The sequence below is a fragment of the Apiospora kogelbergensis genome, assembly GCF_038363985.1.
Source record: "Apiospora kogelbergensis strain CBS 113332 chromosome Unknown utg000006l_segment0_segment0, whole genome shotgun sequence".
Taxonomy (NCBI): Eukaryota; Fungi; Ascomycota; class Sordariomycetes; order Amphisphaeriales; family Apiosporaceae; genus Apiospora; species Apiospora kogelbergensis.
In genome coordinates this window covers 3,584,347-3,604,182 of record NW_027117423.1, presented here as the reverse complement: position 1 = coordinate 3,604,182, position 19,836 = coordinate 3,584,347, and the positions used below count along the sequence as shown (strand labels likewise).

General features: G+C 54.1%; 2 protein-coding genes across 2 annotated transcripts; one reads left to right on the top strand and one right to left on the bottom strand.

Annotated features, from left to right (window-relative positions):
- Positions 1-126: 126 nt before the first annotated feature.
- On the bottom strand, positions 127-2,004 carry PG998_009974 (uncharacterized protein; the record flags this gene model as incomplete). The annotated part of the gene is made up of 2 exons (XM_066876790.1): positions 127-893; positions 963-2,004. 2 exons carry the CDS (start codon positions 2,002-2,004, stop codon positions 127-129), a joined length of 1,809 nt encoding a protein of 602 aa, XP_066728946.1.
- Positions 2,005-17,301: 15,297 nt separating this feature from the next.
- Positions 17,302-19,784, top strand: PG998_009973 (uncharacterized protein; the record flags this gene model as incomplete). Its single annotated transcript, XM_066876789.1, has 4 exons — positions 17,302-17,725; positions 17,821-18,140; positions 18,218-19,258; positions 19,329-19,784. 4 exons carry the CDS (start codon positions 17,302-17,304, stop codon positions 19,782-19,784), a joined length of 2,241 nt encoding a protein of 746 aa, XP_066728945.1.
- Positions 19,785-19,836: the final 52 nt, after the last annotated feature.

The following is a 19,836-nucleotide window of genomic DNA, read 5'->3' as shown; positions in this document are numbered from 1 at the left end:
GAATCGAAATCGTCCCAGCCTGTCCGTTTTCCAGGACAGGACATGGGTCCCAAACGCCTCTGAATGATGTGCGATATTTTCCTGTACTTTTGTTTGTCCTTGATAAAATGCATTTTCGTTTGTGGTTTATATCCCGGAACTGGCACGGCGGCCGTTGGGGATGTTGAAAACACGGTGCAGGAGGCTGCGCTTGGCCCCGTCCGCACGGCGGTATTCGAAGTGGTTGCACTTGCAAACCTGAACTGGATTTGACATGCCGCAGCCCAATTTGCGGTCCAGCTCTGCTTCCCAGCCATAGAGGTCCTCCATGGAGCTTGTGCGACTGTACGCATCGGAGTCGACAACCGTGATGGAGGCGTCGTCCTCCTCGGACTGGGAATGGGCGCTAAGATAATTGGATACGTCGGTGAGGAGACCAGGTGGAGACTCGGTGCCCTTGCCTTCGTCCAAGTCTGATGGATCACTAGAAGTGCCCACATCTGTTTCAGTGTCGGTGTCGATTTCCACCGTCTTTGTTTGACCTAGAATCGAAACCCCGGTAACCGACACGCGCGGCGTGATCGTAGGAAACTCGATCGACCGTGAAGAGACCAGGGGCGCACTCTTCGATTCCGGCTCCTCTGGAACCTTTGCTGGAATCTTCAAGGGTTTGGGCATCGTGTTGCGGTGTCGCAGCCGAGTGGTACGGCGCACCATGCGGGGGCCGCCTTCAGAGGGTGCGCCTTCGCCTTTTGCGGCCACACCACCCACTAAACTACCAAGAGCAGTTTGAGCATGTCCAGGAGCACTGTCGGGTTTCGCGGGAATTGGGATTCGCTGACCCGGATGAGGATCTTCCCAAGACGATCTTGGGGAAACCTCGATGTCGTCCCTGTCGATTGGCTCAAGGAACGCTGTCGTAGTGCTCGTAGTGATTTCGTGTGATGATGTGACCTGTAACCCTCATAATGGGGATTCCAAACTGGTGATTGGTAGTGGGGGTGGCATCTCCGCGCTGCTGTTGGCCGAAGGCATGTTCGTCGGCTGCGAGTGACGCATGGATCGACTCTTTCTGTTCAATCCCAGCTTGGCGCTCATTTTCTTCCAGCTGTTGCCCGTGATCGCCCGATGCAGTCCGTTGGGTGAAGTGCTGAACGTAAAGTCCGAAGATGGCGGAGTGGTCGGCGGTGTTACTGGCTCGGCTCCAGGTGCCGAGTTCGGGCTGCTGCTATCATCCGTCACCAGGTCCGCTTCTGGACCCTCAGAGGCAATAATCGACGATGATCGGTTATGGATGCTGTTGCGGGCGAGGGTGAGCAGAGGAAGAAACGTGTTCTTGGGTGAATGTGAGCCCTCGTCCGGCGAGAACAAGTCCTTAGGAACTCTCAGCCGCGACCTGCTGTGTCGTCCCTCGCGACTCTCCTCCGCAGACTGTCGCTCGGCGGCTGCCATCGTGACGGACTGGCAGAAGGGAACGAGGACTGAGTCGCTCATCAATTCCTGGACGATCGTGACAGCTTCGTTGAGCTCGGACGGGGTTGGTGGTTTTGGTAGAGATTGACTCAGGATCAATAAACGATCGCGGACCGGTGCTGGTAAGTTGACTTCTCGTGAGCCGTAAGGTGTGATGTAGGTCTGCATCATTCTATCCCACGCAGAACACAACGTGTCTATTTGCTGTTGAGACATCTCTTGCTGCGAATTGACCAAATCAAAGTATGAAGCTGTGTATCTTTCGGCCTCTATTAAGAACTCGAGTGTTTCCAGGCAGTGGTTTTGCGACAGGTACGCAGTGAAAGCACTTAACGTCCATGGCGGGGCTGCGGTGTTGGAAAGAATTTCGGACAAAGAGGGTAGCCTGGCACCCGGTGAGCTGGCACGAGGAATAGCCAAGCTGGCTGGGCGGGATGTAGACATGGCGGTTTCGGTGTCCCAGTCTTCGTAGACAGAAGACGGTGGTGATGTCGCCCTCGGGGACGGGGTCAGGTATGTCGGAGAGCTTCCACGTAATCTGGATTTTCCCATTATTTCAGTTGGGGGTTAAAAATAGCGAGAGGGTGGTTCTCTTCGCTTCTGTCAGAATTATAATGTTGCAAACGGGGTGCCCGCAGACGAATCCACTTCAGCTAATGTGATCGGCCCTTGCGATTGCAAACCCGGAGTGGTTGTATGTTTGGGTGAGTGGTACCCTGTAAAAAGAAGAGACAAGTTGTTTCAGGACCTCTGTGAGCCCGGACCCATTGCTTGCAGGATATCCCGAGGAAGGAGTTGTTGAAGTTGTGATATGTTGCTACAGCAAACGACGGGTGGCTGCTGCATATGCTGCACGGGTATCAACAGAACGATGTCTCCAAACGAAACGAAATCCGAGATACGCCTGCATATGCTGGTCTCAGGAAAGCGACTGTCCGTAAACCCACGTGCTGCAGGCAAATATAGGTGATATACCTCGCTTGGGTGTTCTTGCTGGAACAAGAAGAAACACCACACAAGGTAGGAGTGACGTTATTAAGGCTTGGGTCGAATTTGAATTGGGCCTTCACGAAGGAAGGGCTATGGCGTTCCGGAAATGTCCAGATTTCGAAATAACAAGGGGGGGTACACTTGCATATGTTGGACGACAGGTGTGTTTGGGGGTGGACTGGACCGATAATAGAGTTTCGAAAGGAGCGGCGAGGTTAACCTGAATAGATGGACAGGCAGATATGCTTTGGTCTAGTGATACTCTCGAGCACTCTCTCTGGTCGAAAGCTTATCGGGTAGCGGAACGAGGGACGACGAAAGAATGGGCTTCTAGCACTTTTCTATGCCGTGTACGCTGCAGAGCGGCAAGGCGAGTGAAAGGAGAGAAGAGGGTGGCCACTGTTTTACGGCGCACGGCAGAACTAGGATCGTCGTTGGACTGGGCAGAAGTAGCCAAGACTCAAGACTCAAGAGCCGGGATGCAGCAGCAACAGCGATACACACAATTGGGGCTGCGCATACGTTACACGGCCGGGCCCTAAAGAATTCGCGACAAGTACACTCGGCCAAACGAAGTCGAGGGGGTCCGCTTTCTGAGCAAATCTCCTATGACGGGTGTGGAGTAGTCGTCAGGCGAGGCAAGCGTTGGTGAGATCGGATGTGGGCGTTGAGCCGGTGTTCGAGACGATCTAGTGGAAATATCGGCGGGTTGCGCTGCAGGGAGGGAGGGCTGGTATTATCTAGGGGCGGTAATAAGTCTGTAGTAGTAGTAACAGTCTAGGCGGCGCGCTTCCAAACTCGCTCGTTCGTTCGCTGGTTTTTCTTTTGTGGTTTGGTGTAAAAGGTACGTATGCAGCGTGTGTCGTGTAGTGGACGGATTAGTCGTACCAAGTCGGACTGACTGTGTTGAGTAATGAATGACGAAAAAGCCAGGCAGTGCAAGTAACCAAGCAAGCAGCAACGTCTCGTGGGTATCTTGGTATCTTGGTAGTAGTAGTAGTAGTAGTAGCAGGAATAGTAACAGCAAGCAAGCAAGTAGTAATCGAAGCCGCAGACAAGGCCGGCGAGTATGGCGAGTGGGAATAAAAGAGGATTTCTCGAACAAAGATCAGGGAACTCGGTGAAGGCGACGGGATCGTTGTACACACGACTCTTGGTTTCTGAACGGCTGATACAAGTTAATGAGCAGAAGTTCGAGAGTAGGTCGTTGGACTAGCAGAACCACCATACAAACTTGACGGAGGGACTGGGAGTGAGGTTGCGCGGGAACGCCTGATAGATTAATGGGAACGGGAGCTGAGCAGGCCCCCGGCGCAGTGCGCGAGTACCTGGGTACCAGAACGGCGATGGAAGCAAAGCGTCTCTCTCCTTTCAATGGATTTGGGTGTTCAATGGGCCGGCATGGATGATAGAGGAGGGTGGGGAGAGGCGGGCAGGACAAGGGGGGCTCATTACAGGGGGGGCTCCCAGGATCGCTCCAATGACTCCATAGGCCCATAACTGGGCCTCTTCTAGTGCTGGTCTGGCCGGTACAAGCAATCAATACCTCCTGCATACAGTGCATTCGCGTTTCTTGTGCGCCCCCTAAACCGCTAACGCAGCCCATTCTTTCCGCCCGCTCAGTGCTCTCCTTCTTTCTCACATAGGAAGGTCGCCCTTCTAGGATCCAACCCAATTGGAGGCGCTGCTGCTGTCAAGTACATTCTTCGGCACACTTTGACTCCTGGGAACTGGTTTACTGAGGCAAGATGGCCGCTAGCGAACAACGAAGATTCGGCCTGGTTTTCGATGTCCGGAGTTGCTTGATTACGACTAGTGCCCTGTGTCTACGGCAAATGAACCGTACTCGCGATCATCTTCAATACAATCTTCTTCTGTTACCATAGCTTGGTCTCTTGGTCTTGCGTCAAAGAACGTGCTCTGCTGCCCCTCCTTCTGGATAAAGCAGGTGACGATATAATAATGGATAGTTTACAGTAATGAACACCAAATCCGTCACCATGCTTGTATACATGTTGCATGCCACCAGCCGAACCACCCTGCTCCTTTCGCCCCCCACCTGACTTCCTTCTTCGCTTTCTTGACTTGTCTCGCTCTCTTTCCCTTCGTTCTCCGCCAAGACAAGAAAACGCAATCCTAGCAAGGGTCTTGCATAGAGTACAAGTGTGTATCGTAGGCAGGTAGAGGGGGGGTGCCCGGGGGGGCTCAGCGAATCAACGAGGATCAGGACGGACGACGACTTTCTGCACGGACAAAGAAGTACCAGCCAGACCCCCAGAGCGTGGCAGTGAACAAAAAAAGGGTGGCAACCAGTGGCGGCGCGCTAGAAGAGCGCTAGAAGGGGGCGTCAACGAATCAGGCTCGTTGGCTCCGATACATCCCTGGTGATTTGCGCGGCTGAATACCTTGAAGGGCCTAGTGGCGTGCCGGATCCCTGCCCAAGAGATAAAGCAGCGACGAGAAATGGAACCTGTCGAAGAATGCTTGGAAGCAGTTTTGGGCAACTTTCATGCCGTCGGCCAATCAGAGTGGGTGCGCCCTTTGGAGGACAGACAGACATTCTTTGTCTGGCAGCACAGTTCGTTCGATTTGACACAGACAGGAGGACAGAGAGGAACCAACGGCTTGGGACATGTCAAAACACACATTGGCCGAGGACGCTTTTGAGAAATATCGAAACATTTCCCTTATTCTGTCTGATCGAGGAATATTTGATATACACCGTCCAGACTATTGACAACACATCAACCGGCCAATACATACAGTTTACAGCAGTGCAATGCAGTAGTTGGCGATGGAAGTGGGTTGATGTCATTTGAGGTTTCTCGAATGATCCCGCCCAGGCTCTTGTGCGTTTTCGTCCTAGCCTAGCTGGACGGACAAGAAAGAAAAGAAAGGAGGCTCGCAGGCTCGTTTCATCGTGAAATGTCATCAATGACACCTATGCAGAATGGTTGCTCGCTAAGTTGGTGGCTGCATGCTGTGTTCCGCCAGGGTTGTTCAGGAGATCTTGGCACCTGCAGTTGCTGCGTATCAAAGCCAGCCAACCACCAGAACAGGCATTTGTCGTTTTGATATTTGCTCCTTATTAGCAGAGAGTGAAGGTGTGAGCCAAGGCGCATGTAGCACGATAGGTAGATATTGCTTATTCGCATTCTGCTTCCACTGGCCAGCATCTCCCTGCGCCATCGGGACTCGTTATCGTGTGTGCAAAGATCCGGCACTCAGATTGGCCACAGCCGCCCAGATTAGCATGCTGGCTACACCCGCTACTTACGGACATGCTACTATATGCTATATGTATATTGTAGATCCCGTCCGCCGGTATTTGACGGGAGACGAAAGTGTGTGTGAGAGAGAGTTTGATTGTTACCTTCCTATCTGTCTTGAGCCTCCGCGTTTGCGGCCCTTTGGATACCCACCCAGTCGGGATATACCACTTCCCTCTGCCGGCTCTCCTGAGTGGTCGGTTATAGATTATCTTTAGATTGAAGTCGTCAATGCTCCCAGCGAGAGCGGCATAGCCGTTGGCCATGCATGCCCAGCCAGCCAGTGAACGGGCTGTTGCGCTCGGCAAAACGACAAGCACTCACTTCATCAATTAAATCGCCCGTGCCAATCAGGTGCGACTTGCGTCCCATACCCCCGGATCGGTATTGGGTGTTCTAATGACATTGCTAAACAGAGTAACGGGCGCAAAACAAAACAAGAAATTAGTGAGACATGCGGTTATTGAGTGCTGCATCGTGTTGAGCTAAGCCATTCAATTTGAGGAATTCCAGATCGATGATCAGACACTTGGCTGAAGATGGGCCGAGCATTCCATGTTAGTGTGCCAGAGGCAGGAGGGTGATGGAGGGGAGGGGAGGGGAGGGGAGGGCACAGTACATGCAGCACGCACTCTACAGTTGCAGTTGACAAGTCTGCCCATCCCGGCAGTTGGCCCAGGGTTTGTTTGGGTGGTAGTGGAAGAAACGCCAGTAAGAATATCGCGTGTGCACTTTATCAGGGCGCATCGCTCTGACTGTCTGACACCCTATGAGACCTATCAGAAGGGCTCGGGAATGCTTCTCGAAGCCACGCGAAATTGCATCATTGAACATGATCTGATGGGTTGCTTTGGTACATGTGCAGATTCGGCTAAAAGCCAACGCCGATGTCATTCGTGACTTCAATCGGGAGCCCAACCAGCAGCCACGCCGACCCAGACTGCATCCAGCTCCCAACAGACATGAGACCACACCCGAACCGTCGACCTCACGATGTCATATGAAATGAGAGGCCTAACAGCTACACAGGGTTTTGGGGGAGAAGATCGTCGGCCCTGCATGCATGCCATGTTACATGCGCTCCGTCTTCTGCTCGGCTTCGATAACTCTTCTTTTCGAGACACGGCCGAAGCCACCAAACTATGATCAGCGTCTCAGGGCCCCCAGAACCCAAAGCTTCGATTGCCATCGCGTCTTCATTGGCTCTTCCTCTCCGTCCGTGATTCAACGTGCAGTAGTGTGTTATACTGAATCCATATATTGCTGCTCCTCACGGGCGACGTAATCTGCTTGCACTCCACGCACCATGGCCCTTGGTGGTAGTCATCGTAAACGCGTAAAAGCATCGGCCAAGAAACGGAGTGCGTACAGGACCACAGGCATCCGAGTCAATCGAAGTATCAAGGGGCTCGGGGGTGTGCATTTGCACTGGCCGTACCCCGTAGGGCAGAAGACGTTCGCTAGCTGAAGATCAATTGACTTTCCAGACAGCTGAAGCCCTGGGCGCTAGGTCCCTTAGCCCTTAGCAAGCCAGCCAAGGCTTTTCGCGCTCCGGCGACTTTCGGGATCTGGGGGACCGCGCGGGGAGCGTAACATCATCGGTGAGCAAGCGGTCGCCCTCCGGTAAATTGTCTTCTAGCTGCTATATTGGGCGCTCAATTTTCCCATTTGCTTGTTTTCTTTCCTCTGGCAAGAAAACGGCGTGACGTCAGCTGTAGGTAGACACGAAGATCACCATCGCACGATTTCTGCCGTCGTGGGCCCACGAACATCGCTTCCGTATAGTGCGAAGTGGGCTGACCAAGTCGAGCCCACGTGCTCTATTAGACGGATGGAGGCGCCGCCGCCCCTTCCAAGAAATGCAGAAATCCTACCTGACCGGCATCGTGCCTTCGTTTCTGGTGGAGAGGGGAGGAGATCCATCTGCCCCTATCCGCTCTCGTAACCCGCGCCGTATGTACAGTCATAAAGCAAGGCCGATCTTAGCCATCTTGTCATCTTGCCATCGATCAGGGCTGCGGTACACATCACGGACGGGGCACTGCATGCGTAATGTATGCAGAAGGGGCCGAACAGCTGTTGCAGACAGATAGGTACCTTACAGCAAAGCAAAGAAACCCTCTCAACTCTGCTGAAGATGCCACTACTGGCCCGCGTGTCAAAACCCTGTCAAAAACGCTGGATGCATCCCTCATGGTAAAGCCAAGGCCGCGTCCATCCACCATCGTGGCTGAAGATCGCGCGGCCCGGGGTCAGAAGGAAATGATAATTATGAAGCTTACGGCATCTTTTTTGTTCTTAACAGACTTAGTGGCTGTTTCGCGATCCTTGTGAAGTTGTTCGGCTTATTCGGACCTAGAAGTCCACAACCGGCAACAAAAGCGGCATGAGCCTTTCTAGTGAGTGCATCCCGAACAATCGAGATCTCACAAGTATCTCATCCCCCGTTGAGACTTGTTAGCCGCCCAGGTTTCCTGGCTTAGCACTCCTTAGGCGCGCTGGCAAGCCGGGGTGTTAAGGGAATCCAAAATCCAATAGTCCATGAAATTGGACGATTGGACGCTCAGTCTGATGATGATATTGGACTCCCTTTTCTTTCCTTCTAGAATCTGACCACCTGAAAGTCTGACCACCAAGCAACACTGTTTGCTGCCAACCGTTGGCCAGTCTAAGCCTAATAGGCTAGCAATGCCCGAATGCGGAAACACCGTAGAAGCATTCTGGAACTATTCTAGAACGATTCTGGAAATGTGGATGGCTTCTAGAAGCTTGTATTCTTCCATTCTTTGTGGGTCGGTCGATCATCAGGTCGTTGCCAACCGGGCATCCCGGGGCAGCTGGGGATCCCCCCTGGTACTAATCTATTTTATTTTTATTTTATCCATTCCTTCAACGCAACATACCGCTCGCTGACCGCGACGTTGCGTTTTTTTCACGATAATCCTTGGACGGGCAATTTTCTGCCCCCAGTTCCCCTCGGTCGCCAGCGGATATCGAAACTATCAGCTGGGCCCCCTGTCCGTCGCCACCCCAGCTGAAAGATGAGAAATCGTCGACCGACGGGGGGATCGGGGCAGCAAATCTTTCCGATCCCAACGTGCCACACGTGCGCAGTTGTAGTGATACTTGCACTCCGTCTTCCCCTCATGACGTGAGGCGAGGGCGGGCGCGCGCTGGCCGAGCTTCTTTGAAACTTGTCGTCTGGGATTCAGCGGTGTCTTTGTTTCTACTTTGCGTTTGCATGCGGGTTGGTGGTTTCAACCACTCCCATCTGATCCAGGGTTTCCATATACTGGAGTACAGACGCCCCTACATACGATTCTGACATCCACAGTAGATAACGGTAGATCAATAAGTCTCTCTGGTGGAACTGGTTGATCGTTGTTGTTGTTGGTCGATCCGTTAAAATGCCCTTGCGACCAGCATCTTCGCGGGTCCATGGCCAGCTATTGCGGTCTCATGACTACTGCTAGGCTGGCAAGCGGCTGTTGAGTAAGACACCGACAGTTAGGTATCGCCGCGCCGCGCATGCATTTTTGGATGACAAAGGGTCTTTCTTCTTTACCTAGCCTCGTTTCTTTTTTTCTTATCTTCTTGCCTTACCTGCCCAACGCTTGGGGGTTCCAGTCAGCAGCGGGTTTTGACTCCCAGGGCTGCGACATCGGATTAAGCTCAGACCTCGATGATGATATTCAGCAAGCGCCCTAACAGAAGTTTTTGCTGCCGGCCTTACTGAGTGGCCTTACGCTGACTCTCTCGTGGACGACCCGACTTTTGTTAGTCACACGCTCATGCTTTGAATGAGACAACAGATACGCGATGGGCAAGCCGGCGACAGGGCCCAGTACGATCTGCCCTCGAGACAGCTGATCGTTGGTGAATGTGGTATGATATGAGACTCGTCCCAAGATGCTGTTGCCCCTCCAAGGCTGGCCAGTACTAAGCACAAATGCCGCCTCAGCGTTTAACCTTAATGCTGCTGTCAGGCCCAGGACGGGCCGACATGGTTTATGTAGCTGAGAGTTCCTACTGGGGGATTTCACAGTCTGTACTACACGAGGGCAACGTAGAGTCTGACAGACATGGCACCAACTCAAAAGAGTGATTGGTTGGCTTGCGTTTGCCTGACTCACTAGAGTGTAAGCGCTACAGCTACCTGTGCATGCACTACTGCTGCAATGTATAGGTATTTCCCCGAGAATCACTGGTTGGTTGGCTTGTTGGTCAATCGGTCGCCTGTCGCTTACATCCTCCTGCTCTTTAACGACATTTGCTTCTCTTACGATGGCTGTCAAGTGTGAGATTCGCAAACCCAACAACCGATGGGAAGCGTCCTTGGCAAGTCAGAAGTGGCGCCTCTCTCTCTCTCTCCCCGTCCGCCCTGCTGTTCTACAACGCACAGGATGTTCGGCTAGCGGAGTGGATATGTGATGTGTGTGTGAGTACAATGCTTTCTACAACCCATGAAATCTTTCTCTGGGCGACGCACCTGTACGGGGTCGGGTCGGGCTGGGAGCGGAAAGGGAGGAAGAAAGAAAGAGAGGAAAAAATCGCGATCCATCTTTCCTTCAAGCTCCAGCTTCTGCCGCCCGCCGGATTCCCCACTTGTTGCTTTTGCAGGCGTCCGTTATCTGCCTTGGCTGGCCTCCATCGCTGCATATTCTGCACGCCCAAAGGGGTCGAGACCTTCTCCGTTCCGTGGCAGGCTGGCGGGCTTGCAGCCTCACGGAGCTGGTTGTGGCCTGACCTTGCCTATTGCAACCGCGCTAGAAACAGACAGACAGCCAGCCAGCCTTCCTGTCTTCCTGCCCGCCGCCCCCCGGCTACGGAACGACTGCCTATTTGTGTGTTTCCCATCGAGTTGATGGGCCAACTCCACCAAGACTAACGGGGCCATGTTTTCCCCTCCTCTTCTCCTCTCTTTCCCATTCCTGTTTGAGTGAGTGACGAATGCCACCTGCCACCCACCGGCACGCCTTACCCTGATGAAGCAAAAAATAGAACCACATCTTCCTATAATGTACCACGTTGTTACATAAGTAGCTCCAGGCACAGTCGTAGCCCATCATTCATCAGTCATAAAACTGGCAACCTTGGGAAGAGTCTCCAGCTCGTGGTCACCACATATTGTAGCATACAGTAGCGCTGCAGCGGCTGTCCATTCCGTGATGCATCTCCGTCTCCATCTCGACCACTGGAAGAAAGACAGATTAAACATGTGTTTCAACTTGTTCGTCGTCCGACCCTGCAGGGCATCAGCAAGAGCCTGAGGGGGCGGGCACAGGGTCGCTTACTTGCGGGGAGGATCATTCCGATCGATCAATACTCTCCTCTACATACAGTATTGTCTGTTTATGTAACGACGGCTATGTATGCAGCTTAACTTAACTACCTTCTCGATGCGATGCAGAGCACCCCGGACACTACATACATACATACTGCGGGCAGGGCCACGCTTCCTTTCTCTGCCTGTCTGCTGTCTGCCTGCCGTTCCTGCCTTCACCGAGGATGGGCTCCCCATAATCGATCGTTTCTTGACGTCGTCGTTCGTTTATTCATGCATGTCTCTCTTTCTGTCTGTCTGTTGTCCGTCCACAACGAAAAAGCATGCCAGTTTCGGTTCTGTTAGTAGCCAAATACCTGCAGGTATTCACCCTCCGCCAACGAACAACACACGCCCATTTTGGTGTCAAGCAGTAAGTGATAGTAGCAGTTAGTTGGTTTCACACAGCTTAGCAAGCATGCATGATGCGATTACGTCTTTCTACCCTCTCACGTGCTGGTTGATGGTGACGGTGGCAGGTGATGGAGATTCGAACAACTGGAAGAGACGGGCTTGGCATAGACGCGGATGGTGGTGTGGATTTGGATGTTTCGTCATACAGGCCAGACACAACATATTCAGAAAGACGCTTGCTTGCATGGCAATATGTACGTAGACGCACACCACCACCAACGGCAGGAGGACGGGTAGACGGGTGTGTCTGACCTGTGTACCTTATTTTTATCTCCATTGGCCACGAGCTACTTTGGCTTCCTTTCTTGGTCTATTCCCACCCAGTGAAGCTTGTAGGGAAAGACACGCATGATATTCAGCCAAGGCATGGGGACCCGAGCTATGCATATGCCAACCAGTATAGGCTGCTTCTGCGCTGGCCCAAATCTCTACCGGCTTTCCGTTGGACTGCCTTTACGAGTCGTTGCTATCGCATTTGTAAGCTGCCATGGTGGTCACGGGACGGCTTACGGGCGAATAGACGAGCACTTACCTACGGAGTAGGACGCCGAGGGCCAATGGTCTTCCCGGGCGACCCGGCTCACGTTGTTAGTGATGTGATGTTGTTTATTCAAGACCAACCGCATTCTCTTTGTGTGTAAGCGCCATCTTAACGTGTCTGGCCGCGCGGCTCCAGCGTTGCTACACTGCATAAACCGTAAAGCATAGAGTCGCTTCCAGATTATCACTGTAAGCCGGTTCAAGTCAAAGTCGGGTCGTCCCTGGTCGAACGTCCATCGCCTGCTATCTCCGAGGGAGGCTATCCCGGCCATTGGGCACTATCCGTGGGTAAACGATACGGCCCTCTTCTCTCTGGTGGTAAGTGATGGGTCTTCGCTGTACTGACCCGAAAAGCCACTCAAAGCCTCCTAGATTAAAACGCAGTGTGTTGAAACCATGTTGAGATAAACAACGGAGCACATCCTGGCAACCTGCCAGATTGCGTCTTGGCCAGCCAGCAAGCATAAGGTTTGTTTCTGCTTGTGAGACCGGATATAACAAATGTGATAGATCATACCGTCCCCCATGAAAGCTTGGCTTTTCTTCAAGGGGTACTTCCTGTTGATAGTGTGGTTATTCTAGTCACATACGGTGCGTCTAGATCCACGTCGGATCGTGACCTCGGAAGGTTGTTGTTGCTTTGCAGCGAGAGGGTATGACAGCAGAGACGTAGGAACAGGCCACACGCATGATCCGTCGGTCTCCTGGACTGTTGACAAGTTGTCTCAAAGCTTCCCGCCGCGGGCCGCAGTTGGCCTCGGTCTGGATTCCAGGTTCGGGCCTGGGCCTATGAGGACGTCAACAGAAACTCTGAATATATTGCTCCAAACTCTACTTCCACCGAGCCCCTGACGACCAACGTGCTGTGCGTTTCATGGTGTACTGGCGGCGTGGGCGGATAGAGTCACACATCAATAGTTGCTGGCTGAGCCCTCGAGATGATCAAGTTTCATTCCGTCATCCGTTGGGTAACGGTGAAACGAGTTCATGGAGACAGAGAGGCGCCCAACCAGCCCGCCGCATTTGCCCCCGGGCCGGACAAAACCTTATCGTCACGCCAGCCCCGACCGGGTCTCAGCCTCCGCAGTTTTGGCACCTGACTAATCGGAGAGGTGTCTGGGGGACAGCCGTCCGTTCCCACCTTTTAAACGGTAAAAGGGGGTCTTCGTGGTGTCGTGGGCTCACTACGACACATATCATCATCACCGTCGGCGGACTCTAATCCGGAGACAAGAAAGGGCCAATGCTGATTGGCCTTGCCCAAAAACCCAGGGTTCATCATCACTTTTATGCTTTTCGCTAGAGACCTTTTGTCCCCATACCGGCTTGGCGACCCTTAAACGCGCTGTCCTGAGACACGCATTTGCACGTCACCAGGGCCAAAAGAAGCCTAGGAAGCGAGCCAGTCGTTGTTGTCTGTCGTCGAAAGGGCTGAGGCTAGAGGCTAGGCTGTTGGGTGTGGTGGTGAAGTCGGTGACCGTCGATCAAACGCCAAATTTTGAGTTCAGCTAGATCTAAATAGCCCGGCATTCGATTGCTTAACACACTTCTCCCCATAACAGCCTTTTAATTGCGGGATTCGTGCATGACTTTAGCTGCCATTAGGACATGACCGGCACCCCGGTGCCGCCGTCGTCCTCGCTCACTCGGGATAGGTCAAACCCCGAGCCGATAAGACTGTTGTTGATGTTGCCGATCACCCGCCTTATCGCACGTCCCACAGAAGAGACTTTGGCCTACAGACCGCCGGCGACGACCCCGAGGACCCTTGGATTCCGGAAAGGGCGGCAAGGCTGCCTTTCCGTCCAGCGGAAAGGGTTGGGCGTCGCCTGCGCTGGGAAAAGGCGGGTGGAACAGAGAGAGGGAAACCCGTTATTCCCGGCACGCTGTGAAATAGGGTTGTCGGGCTGGGCTGAAGACGTTGGGGTGATGTAAGGAGCCAGCGGCAGGCCCACACCTTTCGAACCATATCCCCAACGACAAATTGCTGAGTAGTGTAAGCAAACATGCGTTCTCTGGGGGTGTCATAGGAGGTTGGCGAGATCCGAGGTGGGCGGCAGGCGTGAGAGAACCAAGCATTGGCTCATACTCCCCACGAGCCTCGGGAAAGATAGGTCCAACCTCGGCCGTGATGTCCTCGGGCGATTGCTGATTCACTCGATGCGGGAGGATGCTATAGAATCGTATGATTACGGCTCTGTGGCCACCCTAGGCCATCGGCGTTTTGCGTATCGCCGTACCATTTTCCCCGGTCTTCCCATTCAAGGCGGGCGGGTATGTCGGAGAACGGGGAGGGGAAATCGTCCTCAACCGCGCCGTCAGATATCCCCGCCGCCGCCGCCGGCCGGTGGGGACCCCAGAGTCCCGGATCCTCTTGGCATGGGTCATGTGTACCTCCAGAGCGGCAACTATATTGCCGAGAGGGCGCCGTCTTCCTTCCACCACTTCTCAATCCATCTGTAGTGTTGGGTATGTTGACTCACACGACAGTCTTAGCAACAACGGACAGAAATCGTACGATGGGGTATCCAGAGGGTGAGAGAGTCATGACAACTAAGCCTTATAGACAGAGACGGCTTACCGGTCCCAGCGAGGTGTCATGGCCCGTCTCTGAAAAGCTCGTATGTCCTCCAATGAGAATGTCTCGCCAAGAAAAACCGGCGCCTTGTTGCTGGGAGAGTCATGACAGTAAAGCCTAGGATTCATAAGCAACACACGCAAATGGATCGAAGCTGACGATATTTCCTCCATGCTGACTTATCAGCCCTTTCATGGGTAGCTCGGGTCGTCGGCACCGAACGACAATGACGATAGGCAAGACCTTATCTTGTGGAGTCAAACGAACGAACGATGGGCAATGGGAGACGAGCTGTCAAAGATTTAGTAGCAAAGCATCCCATCCTCTCTAAAGACGTCCCACAGTAATACCCACGGGGTCCGAGGAGGTGGACGGCGGCGGCAGCCTCTAGTCTTTTCGGGGCTTCTGGAAGCGGAATCACCGTTGTATGGCGGACGGTTCTTCGGGGAAGATTGCGTCCGGAGAAGCGCGCCGTTTTGGGCTGTTTTTGTATTCCTTAGTTTCTGGGGGAAATAAGCTCCGGCAGATCAACGACTCGTCAGCAGAAGTAGGCATGCCTTGATGAGATAACTAATTGGGAGTCTCCTCTTTCCGCATCCGCATGCATAGGGCTAGTCTTATTCATTAGCAATGGCCCCTGACAGCATGGTCATGGCATGAGAAAGCTGATGAATGGTAGTGTCTCGACAGAGACACCTTAGGAACGGGCATGAAGAGGTCCGTATTATGCGAGAGATGTCGGATGAAATGGAATTGGCAACTTGGAGAGTTGGTTTCATGACTTACACCACTCTCTATATCTTGGCCGAAGTGTGAGGTCATACCTTAGACGGACGAGTGTCAAGGACAGAACTGGAGATATCATAGATAATGATGGGCCATCATCGGACAAGACAACTTCAACAGAAGTTCGAGATCATCGGCACCCGGCCCAGAGGCGAAATCGAGTGTACGAAATATCTGCCGGCCGCTCTTTCTGTATACTTAATTAGAAATTTTGGTTGAGTAAGTCGGATTCAGGGGCAACTTGGGACATTCACTTAAAGCATGACCTCATCAACCCCTTCTTTTCCACTCTCATCTATTCACCCAAACAAGCCAGGTCATCGACTCCTTGATGCAGAAAAGGGTGAATTGAGAAGTATGCGAAATACGATGAAGCGGCAGTTGTATTATATTATTTGACTTCTTGAGCCCCGGCCGGTGCCTGTAGGCTCTCAATGATCTAGTCAGCTGATACCGATTCCCAAGGTAATCATGGGTGACACCCGTGCTTATAGGCCAAGTCATTGCCTTCTACAAGCCCCTTTCCCTGCTTGAACTAGATCAACGACAATCTCAACGATGACCTTCGCATTGTTGTACCTGGCGACTTCATCAACCCTTGCTTGAGTCCGTGGCTCGCAAAACTGTCATCGAGGTGAACGGGGACTCCCCGGTAGTCTATGACCTACCTCCCTTTCCCCTGGGTTTGATAGTCTTAGCTGACCTTTGGCAGAATCTCAAAGGCCTTATAGGTGGCAGCTTTGAAACGAACTCATGATTCAGTGCGCTCTCATTTTGTCTGCTAGTGGTCAAGGGTGTTGAGCTGGGCACACCCGCGCAGACAAGATGCCCTCGATGGCAAATTCCGAACTCAAGGGTCGATGGCCGTCCAAGTATGTAGCACCATACATGGATGAGCTGGGAAGACAAGGAGCCGAGAGACGAACATCAGTGTTCTATCAAAGAGGGATTCAGGTAGAGCTGCCAAGACACCCAAGAACGTTGGTCTTCGCTCATGTTACAGCAGTCCTGGGCAGACATGAGATGCATCTGCAGGCCAGTGTGTACAGCGCCGAGGCGTATATTGACTTGGCTGAGTAGACGATTCCAATGCGACGTCAAACTCGTCACACGGTTGACTAATTGGAAATAATGAGGAAATATGGAACAATTATCAGCCATGGCTTCTGAAGGTATCAAAACCAGTCTCGTGATGTCGAGTAACGTAAATCGATGTGAAAAAGTCGTCGTCACTTGCATACGACATCTACACAACCGAGCTGCAGAGTCGGAGGGGTTCGGCTCTCACCGCTGACAGGGCGGCGCTCAATCTTGCGATAACACCCAGGATGTTGGAGGATGCCTAGAATGCGGGGAAGGAAAGTAAGCTCAACGGCCAAGCATATTGGCCCAATGTCGATGGACCGGTGGTGGGTTTCCGTCATCACGGCTTGACGTCGAACCATGGCGGGCCAATGGCATCTGAGCCGAGACCTATCGAGCTTCCCTTTTCCGCATGGTGAGCGGCGATAGACATGCGCACATCACATTGAATGTTTCTTACGCCTTGCCGTGTTGAGACGCAGGCTTACGAATGCCTCGTCCCGACTTCGACGAGGATCAGTCTAGCCTTGCTGCACCACATCGGAATGCATCTAGATCGGGCGGTATGCCGATATCTGTCGGACAGAGACCGTGAGCTGATGAAGGTATATTCCCCTCGGGATTGACTAGACTGACAACCTTTCGTCTTTTCTCTTCGCCTGCCATTAGCAATTGAAACCTCAGGCTCTCAAGTCCCTTGAAACAAACGATCGGAGATTTTTTGATTTGAATTGGCTATACTTAGAGTTTGTATCGTCACGTTGCGATCAGACGGACATTTGTTTCACGCCGACCTTGGCAATAGTTTCAGCCCCGGGACGACCCCGCCAAGCCTCGTTTCAAGCAGCCACCAGGCCTCTAGAACCATGCCCCATTCCGACAACCTCTACTCCTCTGGCCTCGACTTTGGCGACTCTGACAGCGATGACTACGGGGACGAACACTCGCCCTCCGATGGCTACTTTACCGCGACGGCCTCGTCGCATGGGGTCCCTGTCGTCCCCAATGTCATGGTCCCCGACCCCACACTGCGGCAGCAACCAGAGACAGCCGCTGAGTCGAAAGCCCGCGAGGTCGAGGAGGACCGCGTCGCAGCGGAAGCAGGAGCTTTAAATACAAGAAGGCCGGGGATCCCCTTGGCAATGCTTCTTCGCCTAGCGACCATTCTTATTCTCACCTCAGTCACGCGACTGCTCCATCGACACGTACTCAGTCTACGTATCCCATCTTCACGCCGCGCACACCCTTGTCTACGTCGGCGTACACTCCGTCGTCATCTTCAGCTTCAGCGTCAGTAGTAGCAGCAGCGGCAGCAGCAGCAGCAATACGACGACCATTACGAAGCCTACCCCCCTCCCGAGATCGTTCGGCATCTGTTTATTCAGACGCCCCTCCGGCTTACACTCCGTCGTCGACATCTCCCCTCTTCCCAACAAGCCCAATCAACCAGGCCAGAAATTACAGCACCGTCACACACGCCGCCAACATGGGCATCGAAGATGAGCGGTTACTCAGCAGGGACCCCGAGAGCATGGGTGGGTTACCCAATGACGAAGAGAGTGTCAGACCAGCTTGGAGGCAGCGAGTGAGGAGGCGGCTGCCCGCGTGGGTTACTTGGCGTACCACACTGCTTGCGTCCGTATTGCTCATTGCGAGCATGGGCTTTCTGGCAAGCTCCTATAGAGTGGTGAAGGACGATAAGAGTGTAAGCTGAAACCCCCTGACCCCAACCAGTATCTTATTAGTTTTTACGCCAGGCAGATATCTAACATCATGGTACAGAACACTATCAGACCATCGCCCGCGGTACCAATCAAGCAACCGGCAGATCAAGCGCCGCAGGATCCGCCGCCACCTGGAGGTCCCCCAAATCCAGACCTCCCAGTCTTACAGCCCCTGGAGTCAACGCACTGCAAAAATGCAACGTTCAGATTTCCCGAGCAAATCATGGCTGTCAAGTTCAGCAAGGAGAAGTATTTCTCTTTCGTCGAGGAAATGGCGTTCCATAAGGGCCACGGCGACGTCAGCATTGCGGGCCAAGTCAACATCCGGAAGGTGGACGCCACCGGCGACCCTCGCGTCATTCTGGAGATTGTCACCAACGACCCCGACTTGCGCGTCGACGTGAACGCAGACGAGGCCGACCAGATGATGAAAGTGACAGTGCCCAAACACACCGAGTCCGCTGACCCGGATGTGCGCCCCTGCATGGAGATGCGTGCCACCATCTATGTCCCGGAGAACGCCGAGCTCAAGGAGATGGGCATTAAGACGGTGCACCTGGACATCCTCACCATGGACGACCTCTCCCTCAAGGTCGCAGAGTACACTCGGCTCGTCAGCGACCTCGGAGACGTCGTGTCTGCGGCCGACAAGGCACGCACGTACACGACGGCCGAAATGACCCCGCTGGCCGGCGCCCAGGACTACATCTTCGTCCCGGCCAAGAACACGTACCAGTTCAACTCGCGCGTGATCGAGGTGCAGACGGTGGCGGGCAGCATCGGCGGCACGTGGCCGCTGTACGACCTCCTGGGCCTGCACGCGACGGCGGGCAACGTCCAGGCGAGCATCGCGCCCAAGCCGGTGCTCGAGGCGGACCCGAAGCCCGCCGTGCTGTCGCTGAGCACTGTGTCGGGCTTCCTCAGCGCCGCCGAGCCCATCCACGAGCTCGACCAGATGCCCATCCGCGAGTACCTGGTGGACCTCAAGTCGACGTCGGGCCGCATCCACGCCGCCCTGGCCTTCAGCACGGGCATCGACCTCAAGAGCACCGCCAGCGACATCGCCGTCGACCTCCTCCCCGTCCTCGACTCGAGCAAGGTCAACGCCACGCACCCGGCCCAGCTCGAGACGGGCACCACGAGCGGCACCACGGCCGTGCGCGTCCTAGACCCCCGTCTGGTTTGCCGGCTGGTCTGCCTCGTCGCCACCGCTGCCACCTTCATCCGGTAGCCCTCCCCCTCTGTCGCATGCTGCCGCCGCTACTAAGCGAGACGCCAACGGCGCGGCGCCCATCACGCTCACCGCGCTGGCGACGCTGGAGCAGGTCCGCGACGTGTCCGCCGCCGCGGGCCTGGCCACCCAGCCCCTCGACTGCCTGTCGGGCGTGCACAAGTCGACGAGCGGCGACATCGGCCTCAAGTACCCGTCCACGTGGGTCGGCAACCTCGTCGGCGAGTCGACGGCCGGCAAGTTGGGCATCACGGGCAAGGACGTGCGCATTGTCAAGTCCACGTCGGGCCTCGGCCGCAGCGAGCTGCTCGCCTACAAGGGCCAGAACGGCGGCGCGTCGTCAATCCAGACGCGCAGCATGATTGGCAACCTGGCTTGCCAGATTGGCCAATAGTGACGAGGCTCCAAATGGGAAAGGGGAATGGAAGGACGGAAAGGGAAATGGA